At 37.3% G+C, this 26184-nt stretch overlaps 1 protein-coding gene across 1 annotated transcript in view; it reads right to left on the bottom strand.

Moving 5' to 3' along the window:
• The window catches only part of shisal2a.S (shisa like 2A S homeolog), a 49606-nt gene extending 31604 nt beyond the window's left edge, over window positions 1-18002 (bottom strand). The window contains exon 1 of the mRNA XM_018259850.2: window positions 17288-18002. Within this exon, the coding sequence (XP_018115339.1) occupies window positions 17288-17469 (182 nt within the window). The 5' untranslated portion in view covers window positions 17470-18002. The remainder of the gene's footprint in view (window positions 1-17287) is intronic.
• Window positions 18003-26184: the final 8182 nt, after the last annotated feature.

Raw genomic sequence — 26184 nt, 5'->3', positions numbered from 1 at the left:
TACAGTTAGAGTTGTAGTATTTCTGGTCAGGTGATCTCTGAGGCAGGACACAGACCATCACGAAATGGTGGTTCAAGGCAAGAAATGTAAAAGGGCAAGATTTACTTAAATATATATTCCAGTTTGGTAAGATTCTTTAATATGCCACTTAATATGATGTAAACTATCTGTTGGTTAAGTGTTCATTTTGGGGGTATAGTTTTCCTTTAACTGTTTAAATTGATATATTTAGTTGAAATATGTGTTGTCCCTGCTGAGCAGAATCCCTTTGTTTCATTACAGGCAGCTGTTAGAATTGATTCAATAGTTGCTAATATTCTACAGATACTGCTGAGAAATGTATCAAATAAATGCAGCAAATTGTAACCATTCAGAATCTGCTCCCTGATCACTGAGACAAAAAACACAAGTAAGTCTGAATTATTTTACTGTACAACCCCTTAAAACCCCTTTCGTACCAGCACTCCTCCCCTTGCCTCCTCCCCTAGCCTGTCCCGCTTTTCTCCTTCACTGTTAGCCCCCTCCATTGTTCTTACCTGGGGGCTGGGGAGTGAGAGACTAGGCTACACCTGGGAGGAAGGGGGGCCCCGCCTAACCCCATGTCAGCCCTAAACGGGCTTCATTCCTCCTGAGCTGCCAGACTGAAACACCAAAGACAGGAATATTAAACTTTAAACTTAAATTTTGGGAAACAATAAAAAATAAAAGATGAAAAAAGTCCTTGTTTATGGTGAACAATCTGAAGACAAGTGAACTGAAAAGTGTTTGGATTGTGAACAACCCCTTTAAGACAAGTGTATGTATTGTTATTTGCACTTTGACAAAATATAGTGGATTAGCAGAAACATTAGTCTCCCCCCAATAAACAACCTATTTTTTAACCTTAAAGTAACAGTAACACCAAAGAAATTAACATGTCCTAAAGTAATAGAAATATAATGTACTGTTTTGCTACACTGGTAAAACTGCTGTGTTTGCTTCAGGGCTTTTATAAACAAGCTGCAGTGTAGCCATGGGGGCAGCCATTTAGTGCTAAAAAAGGAGAAAGGGCACAGGTTACCCAGTAGATAACAGATAAACTCTGTAGTATACAATGAGATTCTTCCAAACGTATCTGTTATCTACTATGTGTCCTGTGCTTGAATAGCTGCCCCCATGGCTACACAGCAGCTTGTTTATTTAAATTATAGTTGTTTTTCTTAAATAAACACATCAGTTTTGCCAGTGTAGGGCACAAGTATATTATATTGTCTTTCCCTTAAAGTCGTGAGAGTGTGGATTCCTTCTCTGCTATGGATCTATGGATTTATCCTGAACTGCACCCAGGCCAGCAGGACTTCAGTGATGTGAGTGCTGGCTTTGTGAACTATACAGTATATAAATACTGTATATATGCCTATACTAAACTAGATAGATAGAATACAACAAAGAATTTATTCATGTTCAACTGCTACTGGATATTGTAAAAGGAAACATCCATTCTATGTCCCAAACGTTATATTGCTGTGCATGCCTTTTTGGTCACCACCATGTATGTGAGTTTTGAGCAGACTAGTGACACTATTTTTGCAAAAATGGAAAGTTATGGTTATCACCGCTGCATGGTCCATATTAAGTTAATTCCCGTCCACTATAAACATCTCTAAACCAGAAAAACGTAGGAGAACGTCTAGCAGCAACAGCAGCCAGAAAAGCTATTCTCCATAAGTGGTTATCCCAATCTCCCCCACCTATCTCTCTAGTACAACAAAAATTACAATACATCTTACAACTAGACTGGGTAGAAACCTTGACAAACAAGGAAAAGCCCACAAACATTTTGTGATAGGTTAACCTACATAAGTACTTTACCACTAACTACTAGACAGTTAACCACACAAACTTTCCAACATACAACATGGTATGAAACAGAACTAATAAGAGGCGCCAGACCTGTCCGGGAGGCTACGGATACTACCGAACCCCCCAGGAGTCATTACCTCAACAGCCAATTACTGTAACTATAAAATACTAATTATTTGGCATGCCACCTACACAAAGTAAACTGAGCAAGTTGTTTATATTCTTAAAGATGGAGGTATCCCTGAACTGACTTGATGGTCACTTTGGTAAGATTCAAAGATGCTAATCATCATTTTGATTTCAAAACTTGATCTGTACTTAACATTTGTTTTCTTTATTTACTTTATTTTGTTTGTTAAAATGTTACTTCATTTGAAATGCACAAAGAAATAAAACGATTATGAAAAAAAAATAGAAAGTTGTGCTCACAACTAAGTTTTAAACCATAAGGTGGGGTGCAATAAGGGCAATGAGGCTGTGACCACAAAATTCATACAAAGATAAGAGATCCTCTCCTGGAAAGGGTAGGAGATGGCCACTGCTCCTATTTATAAATTGCAGGTAAAAATGTAGTCCTTGGGGTGACTTTGATGTAGTTGGCTTGAATATAATGCAATATAAGGACAAACAATCCCTGTTTTGTTTAAAAGCCTGGCATTTTTACAGCTTATTGACTAACACAGCTCCTAAATTGCCTTTAGCAACAAATTATAAATTGCCTTTAAACAGTGTTCAAGTTAAAAAAGGAAGAAAAAATGTGATTTGTTTCTATAGGGATGACACCGTTTGGTAGTGTTACAGCAAAGTTGAATGTCTGCAATCATTCTTTCCTTTCCTAGCAGATGTATGCAGATGAGCTCACTCAAATAACTGATTCTAGTACAAACAAAATCTAACAAAATAACTGCCTTTTGCACAAATCCTGCATGAAGAGAGACATGTTGTCTGGTGATTTTTGTAGAGTGAGCTCTAATACATTTTCTGGGCAAAAGGAGCCCCCCTATAAGATATACTGGATCTAACAGTCTATGAATATCTGACACCGAACTGCTGCATGAAGAGAGAATCAAGAGAAACAGATGCAGAGAGAGGGATAGTGAAGATAAACTTGATTATTTCATAAATAATACGGAATTTCTATTTGATTACCGTACATACTCGAGTATAAGCCGAGTTTTTCAGCATCCAAAATGTGCTGAAAAAGTCTACCTCGGCTTATACTCGAGTCAGTTGGGAGTACCTGAGATTCCAGTCACTTTTAATCATTCCTATACCAACAGTTGGGGAGAGACTGCAATATCACACAGTGCCCTCTGTTGGTTATATGAAAGAATAACAGTGTGCCCTCTGTTGGTTATATGAAAGATTAACAGTGACTGCAATATCACACAGCGCCCTCTGTTGGTAATATGAAAGAATAACAGTGACTGCAATATCACACAGCGCCCTCTGTTGGTTATACGAAAGATTAACAGTGATGGCAATATCACACAGCACCCTCTGCACATGGTAGTGGGACAGTGGGACAATGTACACAGTAATCCATTTGGCAATTCTCTGTCACCATCAACTTTGCAAAGAAGTCCGGTTGATCGCTGGGGGGGTCGATTTGGTGGAATGTGCGCTGCTGGGAGACACGGCTATAGTTGTGTCTAGGCTTATACTCGAGTCAATAAGTTTTCCCAGTTTTCGTAGGTAAAATTAGGTACCTCGGCTTATACTCGGGTCGGCTTATACTCGAGTATACACGGTATATTTAGAAAACTTCTTATTTCAGTGTGCTAAAGCTGATATTAAATTTACATTTTCTTTACAGTTCCCTCTTTTTAAGGGGAACTATCAAGAAGAAACACAGAGTGGCGGAAAGGACATCTAGACAACCTGGCAGGCTACAACTAGTATGCAGAATGTCCCTGGATCTAAACCAGGGAGTTCCTGGCATTGGCAAAATGCCTTGCTATTTGTAACCATGACTTAGAACTATAAGGGGCAGATTTACATAGGGTCAAATATCGAGGGTTAATTACCCTCGATATTCGACTGCCGAAGGTAAATCCTTCGACTTCGAATATCGAAGGATTTACCGCAATTAGTTCGATCAAACAATCGAACGAAAAATCGATTAAATCCTTCGAATCGAACGATTCGAAGGATTTTAATCCATCGATCAAACGCTGTATGAATGAATGGTATTTTTTAAATCCCTTAAATGCGTAGAGTATTTTCCATATCCGTTTATTAAGACCCATGGGATGTTACTAGTTAATCTTACTGTATTATCTTATTTGCATGTTATCTATTAAAAAAACAGATTTTTCATTTCAACACTGAGATGAACACAATATGGAAAGTTTCATGTAAAATGTTCAGTGTGAATTGACCAGTACCATTTGATATACATTGTATTAAATAGGTAAAAAAAAGTGTTCTTTCATAGGTAATGTTTTAAATTATGAGCTCTAGTAAGCAGGACCTCCAATATCACAGTATTTTTATATATTTTGTATGTTTGCTTTATCTTATAACCTTCAGTGCTGCAGAATATGCTGGTGCTTTATAAACACAGATTACTAATAATTCAGCATAAATTAGATGCAACAATCTTGGCAGTGCTTAAGCACATACTTATGAGAAGTTCCTAGATGGCCTTTGGTTGAGCTGAATTTTTTTACCTTGACTTTCTTTTCTGATTATGTAGTTCCTGTGACCTAGAAATAACTGGTTAAAATATGGCTCTGATTTCTTTAAAAATAATTGGTCAGGGCCTACATTGAATTAAACTATAATCATCTATCCAATAGCCTACCATGTATCATATTTCCTTTGTTAAGCCTTTCCTGCATACCTCCCAACTGTCCCGTTTTGAGCGGGACAGTCCCGCTTTTGACAGCTTAACCTGCTGTCACGGATTTGTACTGATAAGTCCCGAGCTTCTCTTTGATCTGCTGCACTGAACAGCCAGAAACAGATACAAAGTTTCTAACTTAATTGGCTCTTGGCAGACAGCCCAGAATAGATTCTTAACATACTTTTGTAACAGTTTGATAAGAACGAAGACTCACAGCTTAATGGGTGATTCACTTTCATTTGCAAAACTGTAGTAACATATAAAACCACAGAAATGTGTTCAAACTAGCATAACATGCCAAATTATGTAAAATGAACATGGTAATTAGGGGGTGTGGCCACAAAAATGGGCATGGCCAAAAAAAAACTTCAAATCTTTTTGTCCCTCTTTCTGTTTCCTAAATGTTGGGAGGTATGTTTTCTGAATATTTCCTGAATTGGAAACCTGCAGCTTGACAGGGTTGGAATGGCCTGCCAGGATACTGGAAAATTTTTGGTGGGCCCTTTCTGGAGCACAAAGCATTAATTGTTTACTACCTTTTCCAGACTCTGCATGTGTATTCAATGATTCCCAGATAGCTATAACCTGTTGATTTTTATACTCTATTTGTTAAAAAAGAAGTTGATACAGTGCCTGGGGGAAAAAGAATAATAAAATCACAAATGAATGATAGCAAACAGTTTTTGGGTGATTGGGTTAGAGAAAAGGCTAAAATCAGATCTATTGCAATAGCTAAACAGGATAATACAGGCAGGCTGTTAATCGTATAGGGCTGGTGGAGTGAGGGTGTCAGGAACAATTTGAAAAGTGTAAATGGGAGAGAAAAAGCGAATGCATTAGCAGGACTTAGAAGATACTAAGGGGATGCATCAACCTAAAACACAATTTAATCTGTGCTATACACAGCACAGGGATAGAAAGGTATGGTTTGTTTAGTGCACACTGTATCATCAGGGACTTGGTAGGCCCTGGGCAAAGATTCAATTAGTGGGCCCCTTTTCCATGCCATGTGCAATGGGACAAAATGTTATGACCTTACTCCATTTTAGGCCACACCTCTAAATACCATGCCCAAAAAACAAAACAAAAGCCAAATGGCAGAAAAAGTTCTAAAACGAAGGGGCAAATTCACTAACCGGCGAAAATTCACCAGCGCTGGCACATCGCAACACTTCGCCAGACGTAAATTTGTCTGGGCAACGCTAATTCACGAAGATCCGAAGTTGCGTACAGGGTACCAAACGCTGGCAAAATCACGCCAGCTAATTACGCTCGGCAGTTTGCGCTAGTGTTGGCTAATTAGCATACAGCGTGCAGTTAAAGTACAATGGCTATATATGCTGCAGCAAATACATTACATTACACAAGGCCAGGGAACCTTAATAAAATTATATAAAGTTGTTATAATGCCCTACACATGTGACCACGGTTTAGTTTATCTGCCATATGTTATCAAATGTAGGGGGGAAGGAGGGTACCCCAAAAAAAAATTATGATCTTTTTCAGTCTATCACCCTTTAAATAGGAAAAAACGTCAGCATTTTTTTTGGGAAACTCCTATCTACTCTATTGCACTTCGCCTGGTCTGAGGTGGCGAAGGCAAGTCTGTCAATAGAGGTAACGGTCAGTGCAATCAAAAACTTGGTGAATTTGCATAGTAACGCTCTTTCGCCAGACCGAAAATGCGTGAGAGTGCAAAGTTGCGCCAGAGTCTATCTCCAGCGAATTTACGACAGCTACCGTTAGTAAATCGGCGGCGAAGTGCCACTTCGCCCTTTAGTAAATTTACCCCTAAGATCTCAAAGTACCCTAGGGTGTATCTTATCCCTTTTTTATAATAATTTCTATTAATAATGTAAGTACCATATCATATCAGCCACTGACAATTTGATTGAGCTGAGCTATGAGCACCTTTAAGTCATGTAACTCCTCAATTGTAAACCTTAAAGAAATGAGAAAAAAGCATTGGTGGAATTATGCTCTTGATACATTTGATATATTTGGTTTTAACTTAATACTTGAACAAATTGGTTTTTAATATTCTTGGTCCAGAAATGGTTGTGTAGGGGTGGCGATTAGGTGCTTTATTGCTCAAGATCAATCTCATCCTTATCCTTAACGTATCTATCTTAACAACTCCAAGGGGCAGTTGATTTGTGTTTTTTTAGGCTAACTTTGTTCTTTTACCGCTTAGGGCAAGTTGAATCTACGAAACCACAGTCATGGTTACCCAACCTTCTCCAGCTTGGTGGTGTCCCACGGATACAAATCATTAGGGAGAACTTTTGGGACAACTCCACCATCCTATATCATTTTCTCTCTTTCCTTTCACAAACCTGAGCAAGTTAGCTGAATAATTTATCCTAAGATTTTACGGTTATTGACTCCTCTTATACTTATTTATTAGAATTAATTTGGGAATCTAGTTTGACTACTATTTATTGAGCCCTTTAGATCATTTGCGTATTATCTATTTAGTTGATGAATCTTTAAATGAATTGATTGTTTTTTAACTAGAATTATGAATTATCTCAAGGAATGAATCGGTATTATTGCACTGCACTTTAGATATATAATTTAATTGTAAGCACTTGCACTTTGTACACTAATGAGGTGGACTAATTAGTGTCATTTGGATTAATCGATTTCCCGATCCTAAGACTATTATTGACCAATAGAGGAGAAATAGTTGTGAAGTGACTCTTTATATGTTAGGTTAAGCAGGGTACTTTTCTTTTCTCTCAATTTTTCTGGATAGCAGGGTATGGTAGCGTAGCATAGCAGTTGCAGCTATTGACAAATTACCAGCAGTTCCAGTTCTGCAAACTTTTTGCGCTAAAAACACATATTAGATTCCCCCATTATAATCTTAAAAGTATTTTGGCTCAAAACAAGAGATTGCTTAAAAAATCTAAATTTCTTTACATTTATAACTGTGTTGTACAAAAAAGTAAGGTAAATAGCAGCTAACCCCAAAGGGGAAATACACAGAATATTTCTGTATTATTTTTTCTATTCTTTGCCTTCTCTTGTCATAATATTGTGAATATATTAGTTTATATATATATTTATATTTTCCAGAAAGTTGGCAAAGGATATTCTTGAGTTAATGCAAAATGGAACATGTAGTTTCACCTAGAGAGAAATTTGTACCTTTAGTTTCTGCATGTCAATAGCATATGCCTTTAGAATGAAATTTTGTTTGAGACTTTGAAATAAATAAATTGCAACTTAACTGGGGCTGTCACTTTGAGAGCAGAGAACAAGCCAGAAATACAGTAGGTACATTTGCTGGTGAAAAAATGTCACTTGTACGAATGCTGATTTCTTTAACTAATTCAGTCTTAGAATAGTTTGTACATTCAGTTCCCAACAAATCTATTTATTGAAATACTTGAATAAAAGTCTTCTGTGTCATTGCAAAATAAAGGTAATGAGGGGCAGAGATGGCGTTATTCTGCTGCAAAGCTCCCCTGAGTCACATATTCCCTTGACAGAGACTTTTTGTACTCTTTAATGGTCTGAAAGATTTCTTTACAATTGTCATTTAGAACAGAGAGTTGCAGCGTGGAACAACCTGCACCAGAATAGGTTTTAAGGCCATTACGAAAAACATTTAAATGCATCACAGCTATCTATCTATATATCTATCTAAATGCATCACATCTATCTATCTATCAAGACTATTTTCTTGAAACTAAGTTATATTAAAACATAAAAACAGGTGTATATAAAATATTAGATATGTAATGCTAATATGAAACACCTATCTAGTGATGACAGATACCTAAATAAGTGATGGATTTAGACAGTGTCGGACTGGCCCGCCGGGATACCAGGAAAACTCCTGGGCCCTCTTGCTTTTAACCATTTGGCATATATCATGGTCATTCCCTATTACTTTTTAGGAAAAAGAGGCTTAATAATGGAACAATAAAGTATAGTAAGTAGATATAAAAGACTAGGAGAATAAAGAGGTTAAGTGAGTAGAGGAGGAATAATAGTTTAGAAAGTGGGCCCACGGTATAAGGTTTTCTGGTGGGCCCCTAGCATGAAAGTACAAATTCTTTCTTTAAATAAATAATACTTACTCCATCCTATTAAGATGGTAATAAAGAGGAGTATAACATATAATTTGCATATGACAAAGAGCAGAGAGTAAAGGGCATAGAGTTTTCCATCAACAGAACAATGATCTGATTCTGATGTATTAATAATGATAACTGCTTGTTAAAAATTATTAGATTAAAACAGCTCTTTTCTGTGCTGGAACCATTCATTCAAGTGCAGAAAAGTGCTTTTCTGAATCCATAATCTTAACAAATACCCCTCTCCTGAGCCAAAACCAAGGAATCCCCGGGGCCTTCACTTATGTCAAAGATTTAGTTCTCATTTAACAACATTTTTCTTTATTCATTTCTTCATTTCTGGATAGTCTTTATTTATGCAAATAATATCCACACACACACTCACAAACTTTGAATGGATGCTGTAAAGCTGATTTTGAAGTGAAAAAGCACCTAATATACTGTGTCTAAATATGAATCATGAATTCAAGTTGTTTACAATACACAGCTGGTTATTGACGTTCCAGCCTCACAAACAGATCAGGGCATGCTTTGAACCTACTTGGCACCAACTATGCTGGTTTCTTTTAAGTTTCTTTCTTTTGTTAAAACATAGGCATCTGGAGTGTGTGTGGATAGAAATAAAATTAGGAAGAAAAAAGAAAATGCCCTGATGTTCACTCATTCAGAATAAATATATATTTATGGAAAAACAATTAGGGGCCGATTCACTAACTTCGAGTGAAGGATTCGAAGTAAAAAAACTTCGAATTTCGAAGTATTTTTTGGGCTACTTCGACCATCGAATGGGCTACTTCGACCTTCGACTACGACTACGACTTCGAATCGAAGGATTCGAAGTAAAAATCGTTCGACTATTCGACCATTCGATAGTCAAAGTACTGTCTCTTTAAAAAAAACTTCGACCCCCTAGTTCGCCATCTAAAAGCTACCGAAGTCAATGTTAGCCTATGGGGAAGGTCCCCATAGGCTTGCCTAACTTTTTTTGATCGAAGGATATTCCTTCGATCGTTGGATTTAAATCCTTCGAATCATTCGATTCGAAGGATTTAATCGTTCGATCGAAGGAATAATCCTTCGATCGTACTATCTGCGCTAAATCCTTCGACTTCGATATTCGAAGTCGAAGGATTTTAGTTCCTAGTCGAATATCGAGGGTTAATTAACCCTCGATATTTGACCCTTAGTGAATCAGCTCCTATGTGTTTTTTAGTGTTTCACTATGTTTCAGCTCCTTTATTGTAAAAATCCCTAGGCTCCAGGCTTAATCAATAATATTCTCCATACATATATATTTGTTTTCTATTAGCCAGCAATGTCTTGATGAGCTCAAGTCACTGTTAGCTGCCAAAATTAAAAATCTGATTGTAGTGTCTGTTGACTCAGCATGGTGTTTAAAAATGAATCTGAAAATGCACATTAAAATTGAACTTAACGTTAAGAAATGCCCTATGGTTCAACTCAACACATGAATTTGCAAAAACATGTAATTTATATTTCTCTCTCTATTTATCTTTGGTTAAGTACATTTTGTTTAAAAAAAACACCACTGTGCACTATATGACTTCTACCAGGCCCAAAACATGATGGAACAAAGAGTTCTTGGAAAATAAATAAAATAATAGCTGATGGTTATAGAGTATGTAACCGGTTCCTCAGTTGTGTAACAGATGAAAAATAACAGTTCAAAAGCTCTGCTTTTAATTTGCTTTTATCAACCTTCCTCTGATACGGGGAGGCACAATTATCAAGAGTCGAATTTCAAATTCATGTGAGTTTTTTTTTTTTAAAACTCCCTTAAATACGATTGAATTCAAAATTCAACTGAAGGAAATTTATTAAAGAAAACTAATTTTACCGATCTGAAAACTCGAATCAAATTCGTTTCGAATTAAAAAGAAACTCTATTCAAACTCGAATGTCAGGAATGCTACAAACATCAACAAAGTGATCCTTGGACCTCTCCCATTGACTTATACAGTAATTCGGTAGGTTTTAGGTGGCGAATAGTCGAATTTGAATTCTTAAATGGCCAGAGTATGATAAATCTCAAAATCGAATTTAAATTTTTTTTTAAAAAACTCGAATCGAGTTTGGATAATTCTCTAGTCGAATTTGACAGTTGACCATAAAAAATTAGAAAATTCGAATTTTCAATTTGACCCTTAATAAATCTGGCCCTAAGGGTCCCACACCTTTTTGCTTCATTCATTTTTACTATTTACATATACCTGCTGCAGTGTTGTCTTTGTTCTTTACTTTAGTCTGTCTGAGAGACCTTTTATAACTATTGCCTAATTGTCCACCCATGCAAATGCTACAGATTAATTAGGTATTATTAGTTATTACTAAATCCAAGAGAGAATCTTTCCCTAACTACCTCAAATAAAAAGTTGTCATTTAGCATACTTATAAAGCTCTTTCTGACTTTTCTCCCCATTACTCCATTACAGTCCATGTCTGGAAGTCACCCATAGTTGTGAAGTCTCTTCCATTTGTAAAAGTGACTAGGCTTCATTCTACTTACTTATACTGGGTGTTTTGTAGCATACACCTATGATAATTTCCCAAGTAACCTGCTAAAATCTCTATCCATAGTAGGGTTGCCACTTGTTTTCACACAGACAGCGCTCCTGAAAACTGCCTGTCTGGATTTCCAAATTAGGACAGCCAATCTGTGATTGCCACGTCACCAGACCTGCACCCAATGTTATTGGGTCCACCCCCAACATCATTTGGCCCACCTCCAACTCCATGGGGCGTGCTCCAGACATCACTGGACCCACCTGGTCAGCCGTTCGCAAAAAAGTCGCAACCCCAATCCATAGGGCTACGACAAACACACACCCCTCCCCAGTGCTGTCCTTGATCCTTTCTTTATTGCATCAAGTACAGACTCCTTCGACTTTTTAAATTATTCTGTCCCACCCAAAAAGGATAAAACCATCTAAATTCACAGCCCAGTCACATGTTTTATTCCACTTAGCTATATCGATTATATTTTATTTTTCTGTACATGGAATTAACTCCAGCTCATTTTGCCTGACAAGCTCCAGACAACGGAAGTTCCTATTTTCTGGTCTGATATTTATATTATATAACAGTAACTATAAATCTATAGTTATAATATGTGCCCACCTTACTCCTCCCATGACCCCATTTTAATCTCAAACTCCTATCTACAGTAGCATCTCCATAGGGGCAGAGGCACAAGGGAAGATTTATTATAAATGAGAGTCTGGTGTGTGCTCTGTGCAAAAAGTCCTTTTTAGGGCTCTTACTGACGAGCGGTTGTAGCTGCGGTCCCCTGCATTCCATTTTTCTGCGTTCAGCCGCAGAGGAGCGCAGGAATAGACGCATTACATTTTTTCCAATGGGGCTGTACTCACACAGGCGCGTGTAGGCGCCGAACGCAGGTTGAGACAACATGCTGCATTTGTCCTGTGTTCAGCGCCTACACGCGCCTGTGTGAGTACAGCCCCATTGGAAAAAATGTAATGCGTCTATTCCTGCGCTCCCCTGCGGCTGAACGCAGAAAAAACGGAACACAGGGGGCGCAGCTATAACCACTCGTCAGTAAGAGCCCTTAAAATGGATAATTAGCAGCACCAAAGCAGGTGTGGATCCACTTGTCCACGGAATGAATAAAAAGATTTCAAGGGTCGGTGCGCTGATAATTAACTGTGAATCCACTGAGATCCTTGTGAGTAGATCCAGTAATTCTATATAATTATCCTGAAAGGAGCACACTTCACTATATAATACTTTTTACATCTATGTATCAGTGGAATCACAGTTAATTATCAGCGCACCGACCCTACAAGGGAAGATTTGTCACCCTCAGGATATTCTGCATTAGCGCGGATGGCAGCAAATGGCTATTATTATACAGTATACAAATTAAAACACTTCAAAGATAGAATTTAGAAGTAATGTAAATGCTTTATATATTACCTAAACAACATGCTCAGTGCTTTTTACATTGAAAATTAATAGAGAAGGAAAAACCTTGTTTGTGACGGGGTAATACCTCTAATTTTATAAAGCCCACTCTGGAAACCGATTTTAAAAAATAACCTGGACAGATTTCTCCTTCAGCCCAATTAATTCATCACTTGGCCTTCAATTAATGCACGGTCACCTCTTAGATTAGTTTCTCCTTTGGATTTGTCTTGTTAATAAGGACTGTCTTCCAGTACATAAGGCTCTATGGTATATGCTTTTTTCAGTTGTTTGCTGGAATATCCTCTATTTAAAATCAATCATTGCCAACTAAATCAAATGTTTTAATATCAAGAACCAGGATATTGTTTTAGAGGAGACCGTGCATTAATTGAAGGCCAAGTGGTGAATTAATTGGGCTGAAGGAGACATCTGTCCAGGTTGTTTTTTAAAAACAGTCCCCGGAGTGTGCTTTATAAAACGAAAAGTATTACTCTTTTTCTTTTCTTCTCTATTAATTTTCAACTGTGATTGTTAAATTAGGAAACATTATTAAAGAAAGTTAGTTAATTCTTTTTACCAATGCTTTTAACATCACATGAACCTTCATCAAGGCATTAGTAAAATATTACTTCACAGATGAAATAGGAGTTATGAGTTACAACACTGACTGTGAGTGCTGGGTTACAACAATGCAGTATTAGATGTTTTTGAATATAAACAAATCATTTTAGTGAATATATGTGATGTTTATAAATATAATTAAATCATTTTAGTGAATATATAAAAAAAAAAGGATATTATTATGAAAATGGTTTATTTACATGAAGCAAGGTTTTACATATGCGCTGTTTTATTCAATATATTTTTAGAGAGACCTACATTGTTCGGGGTATAGTTTTCCTTTAACAGTTTGCCTAATGTGGAAAAGTTCAAGATGAAGGCTTTGCACGTCCATTTGTTAATCCAGCAGACATGGGGGCAGATTTATTCAGAATTGAAAACTCTAATTTTCAAAAAAATGTTATGGTCAAGACTCTCAAATTTGAATTGTGAATTATCCAAACTCGATTGGAGTTTTAATTCGAATTTCGTATTTATCATACTCTGTCCCTTAAAGAACTCAAATTCGACTATTCGCCACCTAAAACCTACCAAGTTCATGTGTAACTCAATGGGAGAGGTCCATGGACCAATTTGGACATGTTAGTAGCCTTCCTGACATTCTAGTTTTTTTCTAATTCAATTTGAATTCGAGTTTTCGAGTCGAACCCCCCAATCGAATTTCAAATATATTAAAATTTAAAGGAGTTTAAAAAACTCACATGAATTTGAAATTCGACATTAAGGGGCATATGTAGAATTTCGAATTGAAAAAACTTTGAAATTCGAATTCAAAAAGACCAACCGAAATTAATTTGAAGGTTTTTTTTTGGTCGAATAGGTCCGTTTTTGACCGAATAGGTCCATATTCGGCCAAATTCAAATCGCACGAATTGAAGGAATAGCGCATTTTTTCCCCAAAAGAAACTTCAAAGTCCACTAATTGACTCCAAATAGGTTCTAGGAGGTCCCCCATAGGCTAAATCAGCAATTTTGCGGTCAACTTTTTAAAGAGACAGTACATAAATTTCAATATTCAACTTTTTTTTCAAATTCGAATCGAATTTGGACTATTCCCTAGTCGAAGTACACAAAAATAGTTCGAAATTCAAATTTTTTTGATTCGAAAATTCACCTTTACCTTTTATAACTCTGCCCCTTAGGGGCATATTTATCAAGGGTCAAGTTTCGAATTGAAAAACTTGAAATTCGATTTCAAAAAGACCAACCGAAGTGAAGTCAAAGTTTTTTTTGGGGTCGAAGAGGTCTGAATTCGGCCGAATTCTTATTGTACAATCGAAGGAATAGCGCATTTGATCGAATTCGATTACAAGTTTTTCCCCCAAAAAACTTGATTTCTCAAAGTCCACCAATTGACTCCATATGGGTTCTAGGAGGTCCCCCATAGGCTAAAAGAGCACTTCGGCAGGTTTTAGATGGCGAATGGTCAAAGCCGAAGTTTTAAAGAGACAGTACATGATAAATTCCGATATTTGAATTTCAAAGTTTTTCTCAAATTCGAATCGAAGTTGGACTATTCCCTAGTTGAAGTACACAAAAAATAGCTTGAAATTCGAAGTTTTTAACTTCGAAAACTCAATTCGACCCTTGATATATCTGCCCCTTAGTGTTACAGTTGCCTGACGTCTTCACTTTGGGTTGGCCGCATTCCTTTTATAAAGTACCTAATAACCATTACTATCAGAATTCAAGTTCAAAGAGTAAGGGCTAGTGATGGGCGAATCTGTCCCATTTCACTACACTGAATAATTTGCGAAATGAGAAAAAATTCACAAAACTGCGAAAATCTGCAAAACACATTGAAGTCAATGGGCGTCAAAGTAATTTTGACACGCAACAATTTTTGACACAAGCGACAATTTTTATACAAATAACTATTTTGTCCAAAAGCATTAAATTCAATGGACGTCCGAATAATTTTGACGCACCGAGGATTGAGTACCTGGTTTTAGGTAACTTTTTTGTATATTGATTGCTGCTAATAAATGGGTATGCTCCCCAGCCAAAAATGTTAGTATCGCTATCCTTTCACACTAAATGGGTTTATTGACTATTTGACTGATTAGGCTGATTTTTAGATTTGTCAACATCTGCCACCTGTACTGACCTTCTGCCTGTCTAGACTCTTTCTACCTGTTTTATTTTTGTTCAATCCCTATACTCCAGTGATGCATATGTGGCCATTTAAACTCCTGCTACTCCTCTGCTTATTGTCCTCATCTTCAGCAAAGGCCTTTCCTTTATGGAACTGCTAACAGGACAGCAGCATTTCAGAACTTACTCTGTAATGATTATGCGGGATGTTGTACTTGATCTATTGTTTCCTATGGCTCCTGATTATCATCTTACCATAAAAATTTTATTTTTAAAGTATAACTGAGACCAAATCTGGACATTCTTCACTCTTTTGCATAGGGATTTGGTCCTTTATCTTCTTTAGATTTCTTTAGATGATAAAGCTATGGTTCAATGTGGTCAGAATGTATATGGTTGATTGACCCATGCAGTCCTGGTGAAAATCTGTCTCACTTTATATTAACCCTTTCTACGGTCTGAGGGAAGGAGTCACAATATTTTATATTAAGTTTCCACTCACAGCACTTCACTTTCAGGTACAGGTGTAGTGAAGTGGGCCTTAATGGAGACTTTTGCCAGACATTTATGTTTGGATGTTTCTTCAGCAATCAGAGAAGCCTTTAGCATGATCTTTTTTCAGTTGAAACTGCATGGATGATCAAGATTTTCCCTGTTTCGGTTGATGATATTTGATCTGCTTAGCTGTTTTGTCTCTGTCCGACATCTATAGGAATCAGTAATGTAACATATGCCTATATGCATATACTTTGAGTACAACATATTGTGCTGGTTTGCTTCTGATCTATGTGGGTCCTCTTGTCATAGAATATCTTTGAGCTATGACTTCTAAATCCATTAAATAAAAATAACTTTCTTGCTTAACACTTAAAATTGACCTCTGACTGCTGTGACTGCTTCTAATTAGCAACACAATCAATGCATGTCCACAAGCATCTTATAGGGAAAAAAAGCTTTTTCGTTCTTTCTCTCGCTTACTGTACTTTCCTGTATTGCATTGTTTCATTACCGCTGTCTAAACAATAGTCTTTGCATGTTATGTACTGTTACATTAATGTTACCTGCATTGAAATGTATGGCTTTACATATACATATGTGGTTTTATAGATCAAAACACAGATTTCAGGATTTACAGACAGCAGGTATAGCTCCATCTCCCTGCACATCTGTCTAGCAGGTAGGAGCTGTAAGGGGTCATTTACAAGTGCAGTTCAGATTAACCCAAGGCTGTGCTTTTAACAAAGGTACTTGCACCCAAATGTGCTCCTTATACATACACATTTTTTAAGATGAGCGCCTATTTGTTCATAACAAAAAACATTTGCAAGTGAGCCTTTTAAAGCAAGGGAACTCTGGAGCTACTGCCATGCTGAAGGTGGCACAAATTATGTGGTTCCCGCAATAAGCTGCATTGATAGCAACAGACTTTTGCCCAAATGTTTACTTGCCATGGCTGTTTACACTGATCGCTATAAGGGACTGCTTTTCCACAACAAAAATTTTACCCACAATGCATGCCTGATTAATTAAATTGTGTTAATTTCTGCCCATAATGACCATTTGCCCATAATGATCCTGGAGTGGTTGGGGAAAAAACGCCTTGAGGGCAAAACATTTTGCATCCAAAATCTCACGACAAGGCACTTCTGCCAACTTTATTCCTGCAAAAGAAATTATCCATCAGGTATCACACAGAGAAAACACTAAGCTTAGAGCTCTCTACTAGCTCTAAGCTAGTAACACAGCTAGTAACAATGGTAAACAGTAAGAGGCTGCACAACTGACAACAATTAACAATACGAGTCTATTTCACAGTCAATATGAACAGTGCTTATATTAGAATTCTTACCTCAGCCACCACATGTAGCTGTGCTCATATGGGAAAAAGCTGTTGGGATCATCACAGCAATACTTTATGTCCTTAAATCCACAGCAGTATATGGCACCCATGTCACTGTCTGCCTTGGGACAGCTGAAAGCACCTACCACAACCTTCTCGGCTGTAGTATAACTAGAACACTCTGCACTCATAGTCCTAGGTTCCTTGGGTTCCTCTGACTGACAAAGCACATACAAATGAGAGGAAAAGGAAAGAGAAAATCCCCAATAGCCCTATGCCATGTACAAAGGATAAAAGGCAGATATCCAAGTGTAGCGTGTGTGACCCTCAAAGCAACATCTCACACATCATGCTGCTTTCTTCTGGACCGCCACTTCTGCTCACAGTTATTCCAAATCCTGATTGCATGTGCTTCCTCTTTTAACATACATCTCTGGCTCCCTCTTGTGGTGACATAACTTTACACATGTAAATAAAGAAAACCATATCCCTCACTACACTAATTTCTAGGTATTATATGAGCCCAAACACAATCTGACAGTAGAAAGTCTGGCAGTTTTGTAGAAATGCCTTTAATGCCATTATTCTAATTTAAAAGAAGAATAGTACTCTGTGATCAGTTTATTATTGAACATGTTTTAATCTAAATACTCAATGAAGAATAATGGTATAGTTTATAGCTGTGTTTTGGTTTTCTAAGAGCACGGCATGCTAGCAGGTCTTGTATGTATATTTTATTTGTATAGAGCTCCTTGAGGGCAAAGCACTGTACAGCAAAACAATAAATTAGTAGTAACAAACAAGGGGTCACTGCAATAATAAGTAACAATAAGTGCATTATTAGAAATACAATTCACATAAATATTAAATATAATTACAATGAGACAAAAGGATGGAGGACCCTACCCCATAGGGCTTACAGTCTAAGTGGGAGGGTAACTTACAGATACAATTCGGAGGGGCTGAAAGTGCACTTTGCTCCTCATACATGGCAAAAGCTACTGCTTCTCAAATTCATGGTTTTTTTTTAACAGTATCCCATCAGGTTTTACAAAGGGGCAGACAGGACACAATGTGAAAAATGTTGACAATTTTTTACACTTCATGTATTTGCCATTTTGGGGACAAATAATTGTCCCTACTTTTGTTTTAACAACCAGTTTATTGCATGGAGCATCTAGGAACTCAATGGCCTTGGTAAAAAAATTATGACATAGGACTCATGCCACCAAATGATCCATCAATTATTAGGGATGCACCAAATCCACTATTTTACTTTGTTTGGTTTTCACAATAAACCATAAAAATCAATATGATAACAAGTAGTATGCAGAATAAGAAGATACTATTTTACTTTGTTTAGGGAAACAAAGAGAGAAGGAGAAACGCACACTGCTCACACAGTTAAAAATGTTTTACCTCCTTGTCTTTGTGTTAAAAAATCACACAATTTTTCGGATTTGGTTTGGCCAGGAACTTGGATTCAGTTGAATCTGAATCCTACTGATAAAAGCTGAATCCCAAACTGAATCCTGGATTGGTATATTCCTATCATTTGTCTATCAATTAATGGCAGTTTTTAGAGTTACTTTTAAGCTTTCTTTGTTTTACTTTATAAGCCAAAAAACAGAACTGACTGGCCAGATTGAATGGCAGTTTAATAATTGTACATACTCTATAAATATACTTCTGCCGTCCCCATATAGGGTACCATTATTACACATATTTTTATGTGTTGTTACAAATGCTGCAAATGTTATGTTTGGGTTTTGTTTTATATTAAACGGATATTGTTATGGACTTTCTAGACTAATTTCAGTTATTTTTTATCAAACTGCATCACTGTTTTTTTTTATCACTTTTACCACTTTTTTTGGACTGCTAGTTTTTTATGCTTTTACGTGTTCTAGTTTTGTAAGAGAAAGATGTCCCTCTCTGAAATTTGCACATTAACTATTGGTTGATCAATTATGACACGTTAATTGGATCATTGTTAGTCTATTTATATGCACTACTCTGTATGTGTTGTATGCTTGACAAAGTGGTCTGCCCCAAAACGTTGCACTGCACTCTGCAATAAACAATTTAAGGGGCACATTTACTTAGCTCGAGTGAAGGAATAGAATTAAAAATACTTGAATTTCTAAGTATTTTTTTGGCTACTTCGACCATTGAATTGGCTACTTCGACCTTCAACTACGACTTCGAATCGAATGATTCTAACTAAAAATCGTTTGATTATTTGACCATTCGCTAGTCGAAGTACTGTCTCTTTAAAAAATACTACTTACTTCGCCAAGTAAAACCTACAGAACATCAATGTTAGCAGGAAGGTCCCCATAGGCTTTCTAACAAATTTCTGGTCGAAGGAAAATCGTTCGATCGATGAATTAAAATCCTTGAAATCGTTCGATTCGCAAGATTTAACCGTTCAATCGAACAATTTTTCCTTCAATCGTTCGATCAAACGAATTGCGCTAAATCCCTTGATTTCGATATTCAAAGTCAAAGGATTTAACCCTCGATATTCAACCCTAAGTAAATGTGCCCCTAAGTGTTCCAGCAGACCTGTGTGCCATTGGGTTTTTCTATTGGACTACTGCTAGGAAGTGACCAAACCTCCGCCTGTGTGCACCAGACATCTTTGTACCGCCTATTGGGTAGGGTGTGCAAAGACCTACACCATTTGTATTACATACTCTATATACCCATAACTTTCAACTTCTGAATGCAAAAGTTTGCTTGTGCCCATGTGCCCAGCCCCCAGAGTTCCCACAGGTAGTGCACTCTTTGTAGTGGCATCCATGGAACATTCTTTATTATCATTAGTGATAAACTCATCACACTGTTTTTGGGTGCAGTATCTGCTGTGGATTTTGGTCAAATTTCTTATTGTTTCAGGGGTTTTTTTTTTTACTGAAAAACAGAATGCTTAGTATGAGAGTATGAGTTTGTATTTTACAGTTTCCTTGAAGAATGTACATCAAACACATCAAACATGGGTAAATATATAAAAAGGGGCAGAGAGGGTAATTTCTGATTTATGCAATATCCATAATAATGAAGCTTTCTAGTGTATCAATGATTTTTCCATTTTCTAAAACCGATGGATGCAGCAGGTCTGCTGATAGGAGCAGGCTTCTTTGGCACCCATTTATTAATAGGGTGCCTGCAGGTTCTTTCAGTCATTCCATTAATTAATGGGACTGTCTTGCGTAAAATGTTTAGTGGAACAAAATTATATTCTGTCCAGATTTGCAGGTGCACTCAAATCAGTGGTATAACTATAGAGAGGCAGAACTCACAGACATGGGTGTAGGGAGCTCACAAGTGACCCACTATTTTGTGAGCAATCCACATTACTTGAAAAATTGTGGCAGACCCCTGACCTTGTGCACGTCAACTGTGATTTCCTGCTGGGCAGGGGGGAAAACATCTTGCCACCAAAGTTATGTGACTTAAGCTGGCCATAGATGTTGAGGTTTTTAAAAGATCAGATCCTCATCGTGAGACCACAATCTTCTCAGAACGATCGTACGATTGAACGAATTTACCATCAACTAAAAAGACCAATTTGCCAGGAAAACAAAGGGGAGCTGCCTGCTTGGCCCTGCAAACATAGATAGATTGCACTGGGACCGACAAAGATTTTTTGACCTGGCCGATCAATTTCCTGACAGATGTTGGGCGAAAAATCGTAAGATGTACGATCGTTCGAATACCACTAACCGCACGATAATTTCGAAGGATTGGTCGGGCTTCCCTAAAATCGGTTGTTCGGCAAGAAGAATCGTCGCATCTATGGGGAGCTTTATTCAATTTCTTCAACCTATCTGACCCACCCCTTCCAGTTGCACCAACTACTCACAGAAGGTGACAAGCTTCAATTAAACATGTGCTTGCTGCCTTTTATAGTACAATTATATGAATAGTAGCATTCTCTTGTCTTTTTGAAAAAACATGTCAGGACAAGGCCATAAATATAGGGGTTATTTACGATTCCCCTGAGCCCCTTAGTGCACTTTTGCCTTAGAGAATGGCTGCACTGTCCTAACCTACTGCCTGCAATATGGCCACACCCACTAACTTGCATGTCATAAATTTAGCAAAATGGTTTGGTCCGTTATTGCCTTGATACCCAACCATCAATGCTTGAATTGGACAGTAGTTTCCTCTGACTGCTTTGTGTTCAACGTATACTGTATAGACTATACAATTATTCTCTGAGCAATGCTCTTCTTTCTGTAAATAAAATATGAAGACATTTGAAATATATGACATGTATGCTGTTCATGGTAAGCACACGGACATAGAAATATACAATATATATTGGAGTTCTGTTAAATAAACAGCAGAAAGGCTCTCGGTTCAACTGGAGATCAGTTCATGAACATATTTGTTTTATGTTTTCTTATACTATGGTGTAATGTTTTTTTTATAGGTAAAGCTGAACTAGTTCTAATTTTACATACAGCAAGTCCTTCTTTTTCATATACTACTGACTGTAATAGCTTTTTCTTATTACCAGCTGCAGCAGAGATATTATGTTCCCAGCCTGCAGAACCAGATAAAAGCCAGGGCTGCTAAGTGCTAGGCAAGTAAGCTCTTATGGAATCTATCATATTGAACCTGCCTGGGTTGTCATGAGAGGCAAGGGCTTATCTGGAATGAAGCCAATACAGATGGCTTTTACAGCACATCAAATGATTTCTCACAGGATACTTACTGTAGATACTTAGAAATAAAATCAATAATTTAAAGAATTTGTTGTGAAGTTGTGTTGGTTCCTTTTCTGAATTCTTATCACTTAGATTATGAAATTCATTACTGGCACTACAAATTACACCCATGATTTTCAGTAAAATGATTTTCAGTTTTATACTAAAAACTGAATATTAGTATTTATATGGATGGACTAAGTTATCTCAGGTAAATTATATGAAATAACCCTAGTAAAACACACAGATTTAATGCAGCATAGGCAGCAGAAGATGTTTTTGGTCTGGGGAACAAAGGATTAGCTGCAAGCAAAGCAAATTTTGGCCACACACACTTTTATGAACCATGCTCTTTGGGTTCCACCCACATTAACATGTGCTTTCACTGAATTTGTAGGAAAACAAAGCCATAGCAGTCGGGGGAAACATTTGCTTAACATCTGATAATCGAGAACATGATTTTAAATTATAATTGTATAGTTTCTGGCTGGTTGCTATGTATGGGTTATGAGACCTGCAGCAAACCTGGCCCCAGTAGTGGGTCCTACATCCAAAGAACAGTGCCTGGCAGCAGAAACTGGTACCTTAAGCACATTATATAGTGAGAGATGCTGGCAGGGGGTATTGACACCACAAGTACATTTCAAACTGAGAGCTGTTAATGCTGTCACGGGGAGGCTACTCTAGGCTATAGCCTAGGGGCCCAGAATAAATAGGGGCTCATTGGCTTTTTCAATTATTAATTTTCTTTTCTTTTTTAAACGTTATGTTTATCTGTGCTGCTGTGCCTGGGTCCAGTTGGTCCAGGTACAAGGTACCTGCTGGGAAAAGATTAGGCAGCTAGAGAAGGCAAGTCTCAGGCATGTGTGGCACACGTCAGAGTTCTCTAAGACACATTGGGTTCGATGAGCTTGGGCACAAGTCATGCATGCAAGCTCCTAATCCACTGAAAAGCTAGATGTGCATTCCACTGCCTTTACTATAGAATACAGCACTGTACACAGAGCAGGGGACAGCTCCAGTCTGCTTTAAGGATCAATCTGTGGGGGAGAGTGCATACTGTCCCAGACTAAGGCCTTTTATTATTCTATATTTTTCTCAAGAAGCCACCAGAAGCAGAGAGGAATTAAACTATCGCGAACATGAAAATTGAATATAAGATTCATTGTACTGAAATAAGAAACTTTCTATATACAATCAATTAAAAATTCTGTACCGTTTCTGAAATAATCAAGTTTATCTTCACTATCCCTCTGTCAGCATCTGTTTCTCTTCATTCTGTCTTCATTCAGGAGTTGGGTGTCAGATATTCATTGACAGTTAGATCCAATATATCTTATAGGGGGGGCTTCTTTCCGAGCAGATGTATTAGAGCTCACTAAAATAACTGATTTCAGTACAAACAAAATCTAAAAAAATAACTGCCTTTTGCACAAATTCTGCACATAGAGAGACGATGTCTGGATGTCTACATCTTCTAGGAAAAAGGAGCCCCCCATAAGATATATTGGATGTAACTGTCAATGAGTAACTGACACCCAACTCCTGCAAGAAGACAGAATGAAGAGAAACAGATGCTGAGAGAGGAATAGTGAAGATAAACTTGATTATTTAAAGGACCAGTAACATAAAAAAAATCTTTTTGAAAATTCGTTAATATACAACAAAAAAAAACACCAACACAAATTAAATTTTAAAATAGCAAAACCTTTATTAAAAAATAACTTACAGAAAGTCCACTTCCTGTCCTCTTCAGAAACGGCGAAAAGGCGACCATCCATCCTGCAGCAATCAATTTCTCCTCCATGGCTTTTCTAGTGACAGCATGCAGCTTCTTCTCCTTCTTGATTCGGGGCCCAGCAGATTCTCGATGAAGAAAGAAGACACCCTGGCTTCCGTGGGTTCGCTGTTGTGCAGGAGCAAGGAAGGGTCGCTGTTGTGCAGGAGCATGGCTGTCTGCTCAGGGGCAGCCATATGCGGGAACGGAGTCTCTGAAGGCACAAGGGAAATCCCCAGCCCTCCCCTCTGTCCTCTTCCCCAGCTCTGACGAGGAGCCGCCGCTGGGGAAGCTGCGCACAATGCTGCCAGTAGAGACACATGCGCTCGTGCTCTATAAGCAGCTCTGGAATGCACCGCAGCCTCCCCAGAAATTTAAACTATGTTCCTTCACGGGGGAGACTCTGTTCCTGCGTATGGCTGCCCCTGAGCAGACAGCCATGCTCATGCACAACAGCGAACCTTCCTTGCTCCTGCACAACAGCGAACCCACGGAAACCAGGGTGTCTTCTTTGAGAATCTGCTGGGCCCCGAATCAAGGAGGAGCAGAAGTCGAATGCTGTCACTTGAAAAGCCAGGGAGGAGAAATTGATTGCTGCAGGATGGATGGTCACCTTTTCGCCGTTTCTGAAGAGGACAGGAAGTGGACTTTCTGTAAGTTATTTTTTAATAAAGGCTTTGCTATTTTAAAATTTAATTTGTGTTGGTGTTTTTTTTTGTTGTATATTAACGAATTTTCAAAAAAAACATTTTTTATGTTACTGGTCCTTTAAGAAACAATACAGATGTTTTAATTGAATGAGTTTAGAAAGTTTCTTGTTTCAGTATTATGAAGCATATGTTAAATTTTAATTTTGCGGTAGTTTCCCTTTAATAAAGATGGATTATCTTTATTAAAGGGATAATAAAGTTGGATTATTTTCTTTTAAATTGGCATTTTAGTAATATATAGCAATAAGAAATACATGCATTAACAATAAGGATCTGTCATTTTAGATAACTATTTTTGCTACTATGCTTTTATAGTGAGCAGTTCATAAAATTGAACCATGAGTCAATTATAAAATGTTCTTTTATGTTCCTACTGACATTGTAACCATGTTTATTTTGAATTAAAAATTTGCTTTGCAGGAAAAAAAAACAGTTTTTCACGATTCTTTCAGATTATACACTTGAAAACTCAGATCTTTTGTGCTTTTTGCCCAAAAACGAGGTATTGCACGAAACCCACCAAGCGTCATAAAATCATTGGGACTTCTCCCATTGACTTATATGCAACCTCGACAGGTCTGAGACGTCGGATTTTCTAATTCGGACTTTTCCGAAACATTTGTGATTTATTTAAAAGTCCCATTTTATACTAAATAATCACAAATTTTGGGGGATTTTTGCATTCAGAGTACCTGTATAATGTAAATAACCCCCTAGTGTAAACAGGATGCCTTTTATCTTTTAGGAAATATATAGAGCCCCTAACCACTGAATGGGCCATTTTGGGAATAATACAAATGACAAGCGAAATGGGAGAATGCCTATTTATTATTTTGGCCATTGCTATCAATCTTAGCGTTCAAATATGAACAAAACCCCACAATTTCTTTCTCTTGAATCTTTACTACAGCAAATATTCTTTGAGGTATGAAAGAGGTTTGTTGGTACTCCAGAATAATAGCAAACAGTCTTTTGACACATTCTATCCTGTAAGATAAGTCTTGTATTCTGTGTTTTTAGCTGTCTGTAAAACCAAACCATCTCAGGAGAAAGCTTTTAGCTACTCGTTATTGCCTAATGTTACTTTCATATATAGTATTATGGTAAAGCTAAACAGTTGCTATTTTGCTTTTGGTCTGGGATAAATAAAAAATATGTTTAACCCTTTGCCTGCCAGGGCTCAAACTGCACTTCAAACTGCAATTTAACATGTAATGCAGCATGCATGAAAGACACATAAATGTAAAAATGGACATGGGCAATTTTAAAATTAGAATTTAGACCAAAAAATGAAAATATTGATTTAAAAAACATCCCTGAAAGAGCCTTGCACATTTCATGCCATGAGCCTATAATTAATTTACTACAGAATTAAATACATAAGGCCCTTTCACAGAAGTGGATTTCATGAGTACCGACCTCCGTTTGTTGATGTATATCCAGTGGTTCTTGAAAGTTTGTGAACCCTTTAAAATGTTCTATATTTATATATGAATGTGACCTAAAACATCATCTTATCATTTAAGTCTTAAAAGTTGTATTTTGAAACCCTGTGTGATACCTGATGGCTTTGTCAGGTGTTAGGATTAAAGCTCAGAAGAAGGACTAACTACCCAGAAAGACTGAAATAATTATTGTATTTCTTTATGGCACATTGACCAATTATTGTTCATACTATTGCCTGTTTATAAAGTTTCAAAG

Source organism: Xenopus laevis, chromosome 4S (assembly GCF_017654675.1).
Source record: "Xenopus laevis strain J_2021 chromosome 4S, Xenopus_laevis_v10.1, whole genome shotgun sequence".
NCBI classification, from domain to species: Eukaryota; Metazoa; Chordata; class Amphibia; order Anura; family Pipidae; genus Xenopus; species Xenopus laevis.
Note: the sequence above shows the minus strand (reverse complement) of the source record. Positions and strands in the feature narration are given on the sequence as shown.